This window comes from Dysidea avara, chromosome 6 (assembly GCF_963678975.1).
Source record: "Dysidea avara chromosome 6, odDysAvar1.4, whole genome shotgun sequence".
Taxonomy (NCBI): Eukaryota; Metazoa; Porifera; class Demospongiae; order Dictyoceratida; family Dysideidae; genus Dysidea; species Dysidea avara.
In genome coordinates, this window is record NC_089277.1 from 35,138,291 (window position 1) to 35,156,488 (window position 18,198).

Below are 18,198 nucleotides of genomic sequence, written 5' to 3' on the forward strand. Positions count from 1 at the left end.
ATTGAGAAGGAAGTTCTTGCTATCACATGGGCATGTGAGAATATTCTCTATCTACATCCTGGGAAAGCACATCAGTATTGAGACAGATCACAAACCTCTAGTTCCACTAATGGTCAACAAGCAGCTTGACAACCTGCCACCAAGTGTGCTGAGATTCCTTTTGAGACTGATCCAATTCAGCTACTCAATTCATGTTCCAGGGAAACTTCTGTATGCTGCTGACACACTGTCCAGAGCTCCACTGAGAGAAGAATCTGATGCTCAAACTGTACAGAGACAATCTGAGGTAGAGCCATTTATTAACACTACATTACTACCTATTTGTCAGCTAGCCAACAGCAACTTCAAGTATACCAGAAGGCTCAAGCAGCAGATCCAGTTTGCTCTAGAGTCACCACTTACAATGTCTGCAAGGTAGACTGGCAAAAATGCTGCAACGATACTGAACTGAAGCCCTACTGGACTGTCAGAGGCAATCTTACTCTACACAATGAGCTACTGCTTTATGGAGGAAGAATAGTGGTTCACAACAAATTAAAAACAAACCATTCAGAAGATTCACACTGGTCATCAAGGCATTGTACAATGTTGCCTCAGAGTAGTTTCGTCAGTTTGGTGGCCAGGTATTTCAAAAGAACTATTTATATAGAACACTTTATACAGCAATGTCCTGAATATGTGAAATTGACTACCAACCCCATGGAACTTCTGATGCCTATTCCTTTACCACAACATCCTTGGGGAAAGAGTAACAGCTGACTTATTTCAGCTCAATGATTCAACCTTCCTTTTAGTTGTGGAGTGCTTCTCAAAATATCCAGAAGTGTTTAAGCTCAATTTTACCACATCAAAAGCTGTGATTTCTAGCTTGAAATCAATTCCCACCATGGTGTTCCCTCAGTGCTAATGGACTAAAATTTGATTCAAGCGAGATGAAAGAGTTTGCCAACACTTATGCTTTCCAACACATCACAAGCAGCCCTCACTACTCACAGTGCAATAGTGTGGCAAAAAGGAATGAAAGATTTGCTACAATGTACCACTGACCCATACATGAACTACCGACCTACACCACTGCCATGGTGCAACTACAGCCCTGCAGAGATGTTGATGAGAAGGAAAGTCACGACTAGTGACATACTCCAGACAACCAGTCAATTGACTCCACAATTGCACATTTTATCAGACTTTCAACAAAAGGACAAGGACTTTAAAGATAACTAGAAAAAGAGCTATGACCATCAACATCGTATAAAACCAGCTGACACTTTACCTGATATTCATTAGTGTGGGTGAGAACTGGAAACAGTCAAACACCAGGAAGAGTTGTGTCTAATGCTGACACTCCAAGGTCTTATGTTACATCTAGTGCATAGAAACAGACAACACCTTAACATAGAATGACCACAGCTAATGACAGTACTCCAGATATTCCTGATAGTTTCACCATGTCAACCACACCTCAAACTACTTAGACTCCAAGAGATAGAATCATGACTAATACTCAAACAGGTGCTGATATTAGACTTCCTAACAGACTGAAGTACGACTAAGCTCAGGAGGGACATGTGACATAGTACACACACTTAGACAGAAACCTGTAACACACACTGGTTACTGTGTATCCGTAATTGGGTTGTAATTTGCACATTATTATTATGGTAATCTTGTAATCGGTAAACATAATTGGTTTTGTAACATAAGTACTAACTAACACATGTGTACCCGTATGTAGTCATATTGTAGTACGTATATATGAAGTTGTATTGTACCTTGTATTCATTGTGGTTGTTATAGTACTAGTAAAGACTGTTATGGTAACCTATATTACATGACGTTACAAGTTGAGCTAATTTTCTTTGAAAATGGCCTACTTTTGAGCAGTGCCCAAAAATCAAAGCTGTCGTGCTCAAAATATCCTATCAAAACCAACCTTGAGAGCAGACTGTTTCATTAGTATTTGCTGTATTAAAGTATTATTTCTACAATGAATAATCAGGTATTAAAATTAATGAATTAGTAATAATGTCTGTTTGCATGTGTGCTACTTTTCTTTGTACAAGCATTGGCATAGGTTATGAAATCTCTTCGCCAGCCTTTATTAGGTCTTCTTCAATCTTTTCTACTGCTGAAGTCAGGACCTTTATTTCTCTCAGAATCTTAATCAAAACTCCCCAAGACTTGGGGGAGACTCCTCGTTTGCTGGTCAACCAATCTTCTAGCAACATCACACAACACTTCAAAGGAACATTATTACATGTCTCCTGTATTAACTGTTTGTACTCAAGTTCATATTTCAAATAATCAGCCAGCATATACCAGTGAGCTGCTACCCTTGGTATTACTATGTCATGTAGTACTCTCATGACTGGTCTCTTCATAGCAGGTTGGTCACTATGTGATGGAAGTGAAGATGCTAATTCTGTTGGATTTTCCTCATGGTCTCCAGTTAGGACACTGCTTGTGGAATTATCTTCAAATGGGTCTATATTTGTGTGATGAATAATCATGACCACATAAGGTTATGCTGAAAACACATGCTTATTTTATAGCTACAAGTATAAAGAATTTTATAAACTAGCAGGGACCATTACAACATGAAACAATGGTGATCATCAATTGACATGTAGTACACATCGGCACATAATGTAAAGATTAAATTTGCACATGATTGTCTCTTGCTTTAGCATTTTATGGTATTGAAATCTAATATGAACAATTATAGTGTGCTCACAACGAGGATTGTCCATTTTTTGTGAAAACCTTAATAGTACATACAACCCATACCATAATATCAGTTTTTCTCATTTGGTTTTTTTGGATTTCTGTGTAGGCTTTGTCTGTTTTAGATAAAAATAACACTACATTTTAACCTAAAATGACTTCCACATGTTTTTATGTACAAATCTGTTTGGTTTCTTAGATTCCCCTTGATGAAGGATGATTTGAGTAATGTGTAAGTTTTATGTGTAGTACCGAAGGGAAAGGCCAAAAAGATCCTTGTGTGTTTAATAAAGTGGAACGTGCATGTGCTAACGATCACTGGCCACCTTTGTTTAACAACCATTTTCAATGTCATGTATATCAGGCACAATTATCTCAGTCCTTCACATACCATACGAAGCAGCAATAAACATTACGTGGTAACTCCTGTCGTAAGCTTAGTGTTCTTCAGCACGTTATAAACGAACCATTTGTTTAATATATTTTAGCAGTGTTTAAAGCGTGACCGCCCTCCTCTGCCTCTGAATCAGTGTGCAAATAGCTTTCATATAGTAGTTGCTACCTCATAACTAACAGTTATTGATACATTCACAACAGTGAATACTAGGTCCTAGTGAATACCTCACTACCATAGAGTCTGGCTGTTAAGCGCATGTATGTATTAAGCACATATTACCTGTTAAACGTATACCCATTTCTCGTAATAATCCTGGTTGATAAACACATGTGGACGAACACAAAGCTCCAATATGAGATTAAGCTATACAAGAGAAGAAATGCTAGAGTTTTGCTATTAGTTTATAGAACAAAATTTCACAAATTACGAAGCCAAAAATAATATGTGCCTTCACTATACTTAAGAAGTGAAGTGATTTTTTTTAGTGTGTTCCACACAAAGAATTCAGTACACAAAAACTGAACTAAAAAAATTGGTACATGTAATGACTGCAATTCACACCACCCCAAGAGAATAATCATAACGAGGTTTATTTATTAGGTGCAAGCGCCTAACAACTATATGTTAATTGCAATATTTTTCGTGATCTTATATTAGGTGTATGCACCTAACAACCGGACTATACGGTATGTGTGTTCAGTCACATAATTATACATATTCTATTGTTCAGTATTCCTACAGGAAGCTTTTATAGGTACTATATAGCCGCCACTATCATCACTGTTTACAGTAACAGTTATTGTAACAGTTATTGTAACAGTTATTGTAACACATGCTTTGAGATTATGTAATATGTTTATACCTCCCTGTAGGGGTAATTTATAGTTAAAAAGGTAGGTAGGTTTAAGGATTCCTAGCCAATTATCTCTAACGTATGGTTACCTTTATTGCCACTAATGTACAGACATAGTAATTAAAACAAGTACACAACAAAAATTTGGAATTATTAACTAGAGTAGGGACCATAGCACATTGATAAAAAGTACTTAAACAAGCTGGAGTAGTGGACGATATTAAATCACTTAAGAAGTGTTATATCCCTACTGTGCTCAAGATACCATATTGGAAATGCACAATAGGGAAATAACACTTCTTATTGTTTTACTGTGATTTAATATCGTGCACTACTCCAGCTTGTTTCAGTACTTTTTATCAATGTACTATGGTCCCTACTCTAGTTGAAAATTCCAAAATTTTCTTGTGTACTTGTTTGCTAACCTTTTTTGTATATAATTATTATGACTGGTGAACCCATGCATATATACTGCATCTGAAATGGCGCCGTGCACCCCAGCTTTATCAAATAACGTCTGAAAAGTGAAGTATCTATTACGCTTCGTTGTCAGCCACTGTATTTTCCACCCATTACACAGCATTTTGAATCAAGAACTGTTCGAAAAGCACCTTTGCAATCTACGCATACCGAAAGAAAGAAATGGTGCTGCGTGCCCCAGTTACATCAACTATTGTCTGAAAAGTAAAGTATCTATTACACTTTGTTGTAGGCTACGTATGTTCAACCTGTTACACAGTAGTATGAATCAAGAACTGTTTGAAAAGCACCTCTGAAATCAAAATAGCCACTACGAAAAATACGGACAATTTCCATTATGAAGGGAAACCATCATGTGCTACCGCCAAATCGATACTTTTTGCTGTCAGCAAAGATAATGGGACACAAAGGAGGACACTGGTAAGTCCATGAAGAATGCATTGTGCATACTGCAGTATCCCAAAAGACACCTCTCAGGCCTAAGTGACATTGAACAGTGAAAAAATCAAGCCCATAGCCTTGGCCATTATCAAGTTATGCTTGTCTGAAGGCATCCATCAGCCAGTCAGTTACTCGGTCAGTAAAAAAATAGAGGTGTGCGATGACTAATTTAGACATATCTCAATATTTCCTTTGAATTTATCTGGATTATCTAACATATCTCGATAACTGAAACAATTATTTATTTTAGTAAACTACCAATATTGTAACCAGTAAAGTGAACAAATTGCAATTTGAAGACTGTAATAAAGTGAAAAAAAGTTGGTCTTAACAAGTGGTAGGAGAGTTGGAGCCCCCAGAGGTGCCTACACCATCAGGTATACAAATAATTTATGGAAGTTTACTATTATTTAGACTAATAAACCTATCATTCTTATCTCGATAAGTCTTATGATATCTCGATAATCGAATATATCTAGATAATCACACACCTCTAGTAAAAAATTCTGTTGAATGTATTTTTTAAATCCCCTAGCTACTTGCTGAAAGTGTTTCGGGTCAATCTGAAAACTTGTTTGGGCTTGGTTTTACCTAACCAATACTATCTCATCATCACCAGGGGAAATTGAGGCTGGTTTTTAGGTGATATTATTTTGTGGGCCACGCCTACTCCTTTGTGGTCCCTACTATACAGTACAACAATATCGTACTGTACGATACAGTGATATTGATACTTTCAAAACATCACAAATTGTCAAATGATAATTTCAAAATATAATTTTTCTGGCTTCATTGCCACATTCATATCAAGCTCATCCAGTCTGTCTTCAGGCAGTGTCTGTACTGATAGCAGCATAAATATTTTTCCATTAACTTACTCAAACATTAATGGAACTAAGGATAAAATGTAGTGCTTTGGTTTGATCCACTTGATCAGGACACACAACAGTGTGACCAAGGAAAGCCAATGTGCATGTCTGGGCACAACACGACAAGTGTGTATTTTTCAGGAACCAAGAAAACGCAAGTTTCACAACTCTTTGTGTGAGCCTATGTGCCATGGCTGTGCCCCATTTCTTTGGCGGAGCAAATCTAACTCCCAAGTGCTTGTTAGGCCCATTACTGATATCGCCATTTGAAATATCTACTACAGACACAAGTAAATCTCTTGATATGGTTGATGGGTAACCAAAACTTGGAAATCCATTCTTTTTGAACACGATGAAAGGAAGTGAACAGGTCCTTCTTCCATAAATTTCCACAAACTATGCAGCAATCACAAACAAAAATTAAGAACTAGAGCAGGGACAACTTGAATAAACAGTACTGAAAAGAGTAGTGTGCAATGTCCAATTACTGTAAACAATAAGAAGCAAATATCCATACATTTCAATTATAGAATCTTCATAGCACAGTAAGGATATTTGCTTGTTTTGGGTATTACACACTACTCTAATCCAGCTTGTTTCAGTACTTTTATTGGGGCACTACTGTATTCTAATTTTACATAATATGCTTGTTATTATAACACATTCGCTAGTCAGTTTAGTGTCAAGTAGAGCATGTTGTTAATTTAATCGAGTGCACTAAACTAGATACACATACGTATTACACTATGCAAAACTGTAATGTAAGGCTAACTTACCACTGATTGTCGGAACTTGATCAGGAGGAAAAATCCACATTAGATGTGATGAGGTCAATTGTACATGATGTGTACTGTTAATACTACACTCGGCATAACGTAATGAAGGAGTTACAGCAGCAGGAACAGTAGCAATGTGATCATCAGGATTATCACTACATGACTGACACAGAAAACCATACTGTAATCTGTTGTGATCAAAATTTAAATGTTGACAAACTTCAGTTAATGCACGAACCAAACTCTCGTACACTTCAAAATGGATAGAGGAATAGTTTTCTTGAAGGTGCCTGATCTGTACTTCCAAATGAGATATACCATCAAACAAGGACAGAGAATAAGCATTGGGTAAACTGAATGTTATGAGGTTCCTGAAAGTATGATGAGTGTTTCCTTTAGACAAGTGAGGATGCCAGCCAGCTGGCGAATTTTTAAGTAGTTCAACTACCAAACAACAAAAGACTCCTCTAGGTAGGAGGCCTGATTGGAATCTTATCAATAACTGCTTGCCTTGTATGTATCCATAATGGAGAAGGTATTGGTTTTTTTGGTGAGTTGGATAACTTGGCAGAATGAATGGTATAAAATATTCCGTGTTGTCTAATAAAAAGAATTCATCTTTGTTCTTTCCTGTGATAATTGGAGCAATAATCTTCATGCGAGCTAGAAGTAACAAAAAGAATTCTATTTTAATTTCACCTGTCCAATTAACATGCTGAAATAACTCTTTGGAAAACAACCCTTGACATTTCAACTTTTGGATGGCAGAATGATTGCTGGACCCATCCTGGAATGTGAGGCACACAACACTGCTCAACTTGTCAAAAAACCACTGGTGATCTGTGATGACATAATCACACAAACCAGGAACTTCCTCATAATACAACAGGACTCCTAACAGATGATAATACCTGAGAACTTTTTTAACTTCTTCCACATCACAGATTAGGGCACTGGATCTAGCCAACGCAATGCATTCTTGAAATGACATGTTTGATCGTTTCTCTTTAGCACAAAATTTCTGGATTTCTAGCTCTAGCAGCATCCAAGTAACAGGAATTTCATAGACATCTGTTGTTAAAGTCAACTTCTCTATTTTGTTCCGAATTACGTCTGCAACTGGGTCTTCATTTGTACTACCAGCAGTGGTGTTGTCTACTGGAAAGAGAACATCTCCATTTGTATTCTGCCATATTATTGCATGACATTTCATGTTCTCTACCATAGTGGTAAGCTTGCTAGCAGTATCATTGATGCAATCTAAAGTTACCTGATCAGCATGAGTACCCACCAGACACAAATATGAGTTTTGGTCAGTACCAGGATGTGAGACCAATTGTGGTATATGAGAGGATGGTCTTTCTGCAGCATCATTGACAGCTGACATGAGCAGTTTGATCATTTCAATATTAGAATAGTTCAAGTGATATGGTGTGATCATTAGTTTGCCATGTTGACTGTACTTCACCAATACTTGGTCATCAAGTTTCTTTGACAAGTCATGAAGTATAATACTGACAGTGTGGTAAACATTAATGGTAGGTAACAAATGGATATACTCAGGCTGGCCACCTGTATCCAGCAAAGTAATAACATTCAGCTCCTCATCAGGATGGTAGACTAGTGTATCAGAACTGTCATCAAATGTTCGGCCAAGGCTACTATCAAGAATGTTATTAAAACTTAATAATTTTTCTCTCTTCACTGAATCATCACTAAACCACTTTGAAACCCATTCTATGACTGTACTTGGTATTGTAATACTTTTCATAAATGAACTGTAGCTAGACTCATTTTTTTCTGTATTTGACTGAGACGACTCCAACAACTGAGCAGTTGGTTTGCTTACATTTGTAGTAGGCACTGGTAGTTTGTAGGAAGACAGTAAAACAGACTGAAGGTGATTTATTTGAAGGTCAAACCCAAGTTCAACCCACCTCACTTCTTTTTCTTTGACAGAAGATGACCTAATAACAGCTTTAGAAACTGACACTGCATGATTAGCATGTACAACGTTAGTGCTGTGGTGTTCTGTGATGAATTTCCTCTTTAATAATAAATGACCTAAACTGGTTTTACCTGCAGCTCCACAGCCTGTCAACAAAATTTTAAGAAATCTAATTGGTACAGTTTTATGCTCTCTTTTAGCTTTGTCTAAGCTTTGTTGCAGTAGTTTAATATTATCATCTCTCTGCTGATGACTCTTTTTTTCTAGAAATTGGTTTGGGAGGATTATTTTTTGACTAGTTTCTTGGTTTGGAGTGTCTATTTGAATGCAGGTTTTTCCAAAGATGTGTTGTATTTTGACACAAGCATTGATATCTTTAAAACATTGTTCTAATAACATTTTGAAGGCTTCATCAACGTTATAGCCTGTCTTGGCACTAGTCTCAATATACATGATGCCAAGTTTATTTGCAAGCTCTTCAGCTTGATCATGAGAAATAACACGCTCAGATTCTAAATCACATTTAGCTCCCACCAGCAGGACTTTAATACTTATATCCAGTGTCTTTACTTTATTAAGCAACTGTGGAATAGCATCAAAAGAACATTGATTGGTAATATCTAATACTAGCAAACAACCAATGGCACATCTTAAAAAATCATTCAGTTGAAATGAATCCGTCCAAAATGTTTCATTTCCGGTGCAATCATAAACAACTAGGTGTGCAACTTCCTTATTAAATACCAGTTTAAATTCAAAGTATTCACATACACACATACTGAGTTGACAGCTCAGTTTATAAGAATCTGAGGACTGAAACCTTTCTACAATGCTTGATTTTCCAACACACAAATTACCAGCCATGCAAATGAAATATTTCTTCATCATCTCCATGGGTAGTACAATTCAATCTGGGAAATGTAAAACTTACATAGCTAAAACATTCATTATTAAGCAAAACACCATGTACATGTACATCCTAGTTAAAACACTGCTGTGAGTGCAATACAAAAAATATAGCACGGGATCTGGTTGAGAGACAAATATAGCACAAGGCCAAATCCGGGTGCTATATTTGGCATGGAATGCTATATTTTTTGTAGCACTAAGAACAAGAAAACATTTATACACAGCCGGATATAGTATTTTGTTTAAAGAAATCACCATTTTCATCTTTCTGCCAGTCTCACAGTCGCAAGGCTGGAGGCTAACTGAAGCAGCATTTGGCCACCATTTTACACCACAATAACAAACTCACCAGCGGCATGTACTTTTTTATTTTTAATATACAAGTTTAATTGTAAGTTGTTGTACAGTACAGATGGGTAGGAGCAAGCCATAAGCATCAGTATACAATTTAAAGGGAATGGAGTAATGGGTGTTGGGGTGCTGTGATATTACATCTCAGAGCAGGCAGAGTGAACCATTTTGGATCACGTAAACAGACACTTGTAGATTTCATGAGCTGGGTTCTTAGTACCTGCAGCAGTGGTGGGTAGGACATACTCACAAATGCAACCAGATTGATGTCTGCCTACATTCCAGGGATATTCGTGCCACTTAAGCTGATTCTAACTAAACAAAGAGGGTAAGTCTTATGGGTAGAGGGAGCTAAAGTGGTGACAAGTAATTTTGAACCAGGACATGGACATCCATGTTGTGTTTAGTTCACCAGTTGAGGAGAAACCACCAATGGACCGTGATGAGTTTGAGACATCTGTGATAGAAACAGACTTTGAGTTATTACGAGACAAGGCATCAGCACATGTGTTGCTTTTCCCTTCTATATGAGCAGCAGTAAACCAGAAAAAAATACTAAAAGTTTTATGAGGTGCATCAAGTGAGGCTCTTGACTGTACATTGAACAGATCACATACACCACTGTCAAATTGTCCACAGTGAGACCATTCTATTTGAAACTGATCCTTATTCCAATAAGCCCCCACATCCCCATAATTTTGAGGTATCTAAGTACACCCAGATCTTGTGAATGTAGCACATTAAGTTTCATGCTATGGGCACACCACTCCAATTGTCTGCAAATAAATATCTCCACAGGATGTCGGCCTGAGCTGCTCTGGTCAGTCTAATAAGGTATTTTGGGGAACTATCCATGTTTTGTAGGGCATAAATACAATGGATAAAAGGTCCTCCTGGTTGAACCACTTTGTTGGCATGTTGCAGCAGGCAAGTCAGACTCTACAAGTGCTCTTTGGTTAAGCTTCTTTTGCCTGGCTTGGACAATGTGGCGACAGCACTGACAGGGCTTCTTTTAGTTTCACCAGCTTTAAGATGAATTTGCAAGAAAACTATATCAACCTCAATTCTAGAAAGATTAAGCAAGTTGTGGGGCCTTCCAGTTTTGAGGGCTCCAAGGAGATCCCCAACTGATTGAAGGTGCCCACTAATGTTCTTTACTGGCCTTGGCATCTTCAAAGGACCCTACCATGAATATAAAATCATCCAAGTAGTGGAGTAGCTTTGGTATCCCCTATGATCCACTGGAGAGCATCAGTGAAAATTTTGACAGACTGAAGAGCACTCTGTTGAAATTTCATCGTTAAAACAAAGCCTCCATGCATTTTCCCAGTTTGTCCTTCTTTGGTATGGAACCCACTAAGCTAATGTGTACTGAAGAGGCTGGACTGGACCTTTACATTCTGCTTAGGACTACTTCTAGTCTAAAATTTTAGAAGGGTTTTGAGAAAACATGTTCTTCTGCAGAATGCTGATGACTGAAACCAATTCAAAATCCCTCCTCCGTTAGACCTCTTAGCCACATAAATAGTGTCAGGGTGGGTTGAGAGCTCATGTGACCATTCCTCTACCACAAGGAGGGAGTTTAGCGTAGCAGCCCTTTGACAGCTTGGACGGCTTAATCTCCTTGGTTGGTAAGTATTGAGAGCCAGAAGATCAAAGTGTATACCTGAAGTGAGATTGGAGATTTATATCTGGCTAAAAAAAAGGGATAACTGGCATGTCCAAATGACGGAAAGTTAACCCTAACTTGTGCTGCACCCCAATGTGCATAATCATTGGGTAAGAAAGCTGCTAGGGAATGTATGAAGTCATGTGTGCAGTAAGGAAGGGGGGCAGCACAGAGTGAGTGGACAAGTCTCCATTTAGGCCATGCACATAAATAGTGACTTGTAGTATATACCCACTAGAGGATGGCTGACAGCACAAATGTACCTGCTGTATAATCTTCCAGAGCTCCAGGAGCCTAGGCACAAGCAAGGACCAAAATAATACCAATTACATAAGGCCCATACTATGGGTCCTTATGCTAGTGAGGTCTCAATTGAACATGCTAATTGACACCTATGGCAGTCAGACTGACAGTAAGTGGTACAGTGGAACCTGTGTTACGGTCACCTGGATTAAGCAGCCACCTTTGCCATGATAATGGCCATGGTCACGAGGTCCCAAATATTTGTATATATTGTGGCCTGCATTAAGTGGTCACCTGTTTAACATGTATAACGGCCAACCAATAATTCACCTATGAATCACTGTATACATAACTTTCTCCTTTGTATAGCAGTTGCTACCTTCTATGGTGGTTTGTTAAGCAAACTACCTAGCACCACAGCACCATTTCAATTAATGCACAATTATCACACTTCCTGCCTTTCAATGAATACTATATAATCTATCAGGCTTCATTGCTTAATAACTATAACCAACATTTCACCCTACCATTTTTGTACTAAAGTATTATTGCATTGCGGTTGGTACGAGCCTCTTAATAATAATCATTCATTTATAACGGTCATGGCCACTAAAATGCTGCAGACCACCTTGTGCAGGTTTTCTCTATAACTGCCACCTGTATCAACGTTGAAACCGGGTCACTACTGCTGACCCGGATGACCCACTGACCCGGATAGCAATCCGGGTCAGGCCCGGATTTGACCCGGATTGACCTGGATGTGACCCGGATTAATTAAAGCCAAGACGTGTTTCGGCTAGTCTCGAGCGAGCGAACGAGTCTACATTTTGAGCGTTCGATTCATGTTGAGTAAATGTAACTTCAGCCTAGCTGTAGGTTGAAGACCAAAAAAAAAAAAAAAAAAAGGTCTTCAACTACTGACAATACCTACCCCTCACCATAGATACCCTCAGTTTCGTGCTACATACTGCACTTACTAACAGATGGACGTGGCTGAGCATATGTTGGTAATGCGATAAGTGGGCGTGGCTCACGAAAGAGCTACGCGATAGCATTTATAAGTTCCACGTCGTCAAAAGAACAATTTCGTTTCTCGCGTGATCCAATCCAGGTCAGACCCGGATGACCCGACCCGGTTTCAACGCTGACCTGTATATAAAGGCCTGGTTCCAAGGTGACCATTATAGACAGGTTCCACTGTACTAATTGTAAATGTGAAGACTCCATTTCATAGTCTACTTTGTACCCTTCTTTATTAATCTCTAGCTGCCAACAATTGAATCTTCAACTAATACTTATTATAAAACAAGTCTCAGTAAATGATTAAGTGCAAAATGCAGACCTACAGATATGAAACAATGAAGTTCCTAGTACAGTTTATGTGGTCTCAGCTATTCAGGGGGGCTAGAACACTCAGGAGCTTTATGACGACCCCCACAGTTGTAACAAGTGTGTGAGAATCAGCATTTTTCTGGTACGCTTTCCCTCAAAGTTGCATAGGCAACAGCCCTGCAAAGAAGGGGAGGATCTTTTCTCTGCTGTCTTGAAGTGTCACCCATGGAGGCCTCTCCACTAGGAAAGGAGAAATTTTTTTTTTGACTGTGTAGAACTCACAGAAAGAGTATAAACACACAGATAATCATACATAAAATCAGTCTGTTGGGAAGAGGTATAAGGATAAATCATCTTTAAATTTGTTTAAATCATCCAGTTCAACTAATGAATCAGGTAGAGAATTCCACAAATTGATAGCAGAGGGTAGGAAAGAATTTAAATATGTATCAGTTCTAGCAAAAGGGGTGACGAAACGTTGGTTGTGTCCACGGGTATCTTAATTGTGGAGCAAGACACTCCTTAAACATTTGTATGTTGAGTTCACTTCACACTCAGGTGCCTTTAGCCGCGCGCGGCCCATTCTCGGTAAGTGCAGTCGTACTGCACCCATTGGGTGCCCCCTTAAATTTCAGGTTGCTAAACATGTGGGCTAGAAGCCTCAATGACTCTTCCTTAGTGGTGGACTCAGCAGAAGATAATGTTACACTGTACTTCAAAAATGCTTGAGACCAAATAAGGATATCTGATATGGCTTTTCGTAATCTAAGGGGTCAGTCAATGGCAGGGACTGACACCAAATAGCCAGTGGAAGCTATTGCAAATATGTCCTCCTATAAACTCTGAGGTGTGTCCAGTGTCCTCTGACAGTAAGGTGAACAAGTCCACAAATTCCCACCATTTTTTTCAACCAGCTTGGTGTATAGGGAGAGTAGAAATACTCTCTACAACCACAGATAATAATGGTTTGCCATAATCCACAGGGGTTCAGATTTTGCTCCCAAATAAACTGGAAACGGTGGGAGTGTGGATATGGAGCGGGTCAGGGAGACATCTGCTGGAAGAGGTGGCAGCGTAAGTGTAGCTCCTGTGCGACAAAAACATGTTTGAGATATAGTATTCATCCTGCCATTCAGGAAGAGAAATACTGCTGCCAGACTGTGAGATCAGATTCCATTGGCCATGCCAAAAGCACTTTTACAGAGCCCCTCAAGACTCTCTTCACCATGTGGAGGCATCCATACTGTCTGTGTCAGTACACAAGCCAAGGTTCCAATCCCTAGGAGTAGACTCGTCATGTCAGAGAGTGCAACAAAGGGCACATTACTGTATTGTAGACCAAAACTATGGCCACAACTACAGCAGTAGTCACTAGATTGGCAGATAGTGAGCTCCTTAAATGAGGGGGCGAGTAGGTACAAAACATATAATTATGTGTTTGCCTTTTTTTTGTAGGACCAATGAAACAACCTATGGCAAAAGATAAAATCTACCCAAAGGTTGTTGAATGACATCATTGTGATATCTGCAGTATATAACCCACCACCTGATCACATTTATCGGCCTTTTTGACTGTTCCAATACTAGCCGGTTGTTCTAACAGGATTGAGTTCTATCCGATGACTAAGGCTCTGCCTAATGGAGGATATATCAATGGGTTGGAGATGGGTGGGATGTTGATATGTTCATCTCACTGTCTGAATAGCTGGCAACCACTCTGTGATCTGAGTCCTTTCAGAGGCAGCTATACAGATCTTGTCCTCTCCTCTGAGAGACAAATCCTCTAGATTGCACAACTTCTCCTTCCTAGAAATCCTATTTCAGGTCCTATCTGCGATATAGCAAATTTTTTGGCAGAATTATACCTGGATGGGTAGAAGTATCACTCATTAAATGTGTACCATTCTTCCATGTCAACTACTCATGACAGAGTACACTATAGATGGCTACCCAGTAGATCAACATCCTACAGTTACTAGGCTCATGAAGGGAGTTTATAACAAAAGACCTCCTCCGGCAAGATACTCATATACATGGGACATGTACAATGTCACATCACATTATGTTAAGCTTGGACATCAACACGAACTTCTCCCTGAAAATGTTGTCATTAAAACTTTTAATACTTCTTGCTCTAACCAGACCAGCTAGATCCAGCTGTTTATTTTGCAATTAACTTTTTTCCTAACATTGCACCTGTGCTACACCTGACCGTGTAGCTATAAGCGAAGAAGTCCTGCATTATTGGCCCCTGCTAGGTTATCCGGTGAACCAATGATATGAATCAATCTCACCATTACCTAGCCCACGACATCATGGGATGACATACTCAATGAACCCAAGAGATAATTTGACAGTCTAAGAACAACCTGTTAGAACTTGAACTAGAATTATGTAATGTATCATTAGGCCATTTTGATATGATGTAATTCACGTGATGCAATATTGTTGTAAGTTTTCTTTTGATTGTTAGAGATTAGTAGAAATTGTATTAAAGTTAGCAGTTTGTTTCTGTCGCTCGTGTCAATTCGACCGTATCTCTGCAATACAACCTTATCTCTGCAATACAACCTTTGATATAGAAAACATACAAAATTATTCATTACCTACATCTAGACATAAAATAGGCTCTTGATAATAGAACAGCTATATATGGCAAACCTTAATTGACTCTCACATGAATTATATTATACCACATAACAAACTATATGTCAACTCTCTTCACAATAATCATTTGTGGCAGATAATTTCAGGCACCGAAAACTCAAAACTACAGCTACAAGACAAAGCGGCTTGAGTCGGGAACTAATAGCTAGCTGCAGCATTCCGAGCCGAGGAGCGCGTTCTCAGGCATTAGCCAGCGTATAACTACCAACATACAGAATATACACTCACAACTATACTGCAAAACACTCACAAATATGACTAACCAATTCTACTTCACTGCTACGTGACACAGTTAGCTATAAGCTGATGCACACGCGTAACTTACAAGACTTTTTTCAATTTCGGCAAACTTGAATAGCGACGTCAAACAACTTGCACTGAATCATCAGTCAAAGACAAACTATTCGCTACTCGGTATCCACAATGTCAAACTTAAAAATCCACAATCGAATTTTACAGGTTTTTGTGATTTTAATTTCGCGATATGGCTTCTCGCTATTTATTCAGGGGCGGATCCAGGAGGGGGCGTTTGGGGCTGAAGCCCTCCCCCTTCATATTTAGGCTTTACTTGATCAATATGCTGAGTATTATAATGAAATTTTGTCTCAGCATAATTATATGATCACTAATAATACTCATAAAACCACCTTATAAACATCTTTCCTAGGTATTATCAGTGGATTTATGCTAAAGTTTATGCAACAAGGACCCGGATCAGCATTGAAAGTGTACAAGATCGAGATACTCTAATAGAGCAGTCAGCTAACTACTCTAATAGAACATTCACTGGAAACATGTAGTTGATTCTGTTATGGAATTTTTCCAAATCTGCCTGCACCTATACATACAATGAAGTGCATTGGTCTGTTTAAAGGGCTTCATTCATCTACTTGTGTAGTTAATATGTATGGCAATACTTAATTCAGGTACACAATTTCCATTGAAAATGCTCTCAGATTCAATCTTGTAACTTCCAACATTATTATTCTAACATGCACCTATTCAGTATTGTGCAATTGTGAGAGGGGTGCATCATGTACTTGGTTGTCTGTACCTACCCAAACTTTTCCATTAACAAAGTGCTTCAGAGAGCCATACCTATAATCTAAAGGCAGTATATAAAATATCTACAGGCAGAAAATATTATGAATTTTATGTGGAAATGTCCCCAAATTGCAGTATTTTAGCATGTATTTTTCAAAATTTTCCTGGGGGCATGCAGACCCCCCTAGTTCACACCTCTACCCAAAGAGATTAGTACCTTGAGTTAGCCCTCCCCCCCCCCTCTTTTATAAATCCTAGATCCACCCCTGTTATTTATTTATTTATATTTATTATTATTAGCTACTGTGTCAACTTTGCAAGCAAAGACTTTACACAGGTGGAGGGGGGGCATTAAGGCTTTACAGCACAAGTGCTGAAGGCCTGTAGGACACCTGGCCCTACAGCCTGTTTAAAGTTGTTACACAAAGTATGTTTGAAAAAGTGGAGAAAGGAGAAATAATCCATAAGTGTAGCTACCTGGGCAGCCTCCAACCCGCAGCCATCCGATTAGCGCTCGAAGTTTATTTTGTATTGTATTTTAATTTGCTGTGCAAAACCTCTAGTAAGAGTATAAAAAACAATTTGGTGAATTACAATAAATGATTAAATAATCAACTCTAGCCCAGCTATAGTTTTTGTTTGAAAAACTGTTCTAGTGTTGTGCATGATACGATATCATCACTTCATGAGTTCCAAATTTTTATTGAGGAGGGAAAGAATGATGATTAGGAGTTGATTCTTGTCATTGGTTGCTGGAACCTCATTTGGTGACCTTGGGTGTAATGGTCAGATGAAAGCAGCATTAGATGGATATTGGCAGGTAGCTATATCGATGAGATTGTGAATAATTTTAAACATACAGTAGTGATGGCTTTTAGTTGGTTCTGACAATGTACCAGTGGCTTCCAGTTTAGTCTTTGTAACATTTCTGAGTCAGTAACACTTGAAGAGGTGGAATAGTTGTTAAAAACAATCCTTGCAGCACATCATTGAACTGATTCAATATGTCCTTATTTGTATGTGGTGCCCAATCAACACAAGCGTACTCTAAAACATTTTATCTAATGATTTATAACAGTTTGCTTTAATCGATGGAGGACAGTTTTGAAGATTTTGCTGTAAAAAAAATACTTTTTAGAGATCTCTTTGATGTGTTGTGACCAGGAAAGTTTTGAGTCAATAGGGATGATAAACAGGGCCGCCCAGAGAAATTAAGGGACCCAGGGCAAAGAGTTAAAGTGGGGCCCCAGAGGCAAGGAGGTTTCCATTTTGAATCACAATTTTACCCAAGCTGTAAGTTGAGGACCAAAAAAAAAAAAAAGGTCATGACCTGTAACAATGACAATAGCTACCTCTCACCAATATATCTCCTTATCTATAAGCTTACTACACTGCTCCTCTGAAGAATACTGTGACTACTCTATTAGAGTATTTAGATCTGACTGCTCTATTAGAGTATATCGATCTTTTAAAGAGGTATTCAGGGGGCCCTTCA

The 18,198-nt window shown here is 38.5% G+C and overlaps 1 protein-coding gene and 1 long non-coding RNA gene across 2 annotated transcripts in view; both read right to left on the reverse strand.

Annotated features, from left to right (window-relative positions):
- The window catches only part of LOC136258710 (uncharacterized), a 126,497-nt gene that overhangs the window by 50,242 nt on the left and 58,057 nt on the right, over positions 1–18,198 (reverse strand). The window lies entirely within an intron of this gene.
- On the reverse strand, positions 1,969–16,064 carry LOC136258718 (uncharacterized). The gene is made up of 3 exons (XM_066052060.1): positions 15,985–16,064; positions 6,541–9,399; positions 1,969–2,485 (listed from the first exon to the last, which is right to left on the reverse strand). Exons 2-3 carry the CDS (start codon positions 9,380–9,382, stop codon positions 2,076–2,078), a joined length of 3,252 nt encoding a protein of 1,083 aa, XP_065908132.1. The 5' UTR covers positions 9,383–9,399; positions 15,985–16,064; the 3' UTR covers positions 1,969–2,075.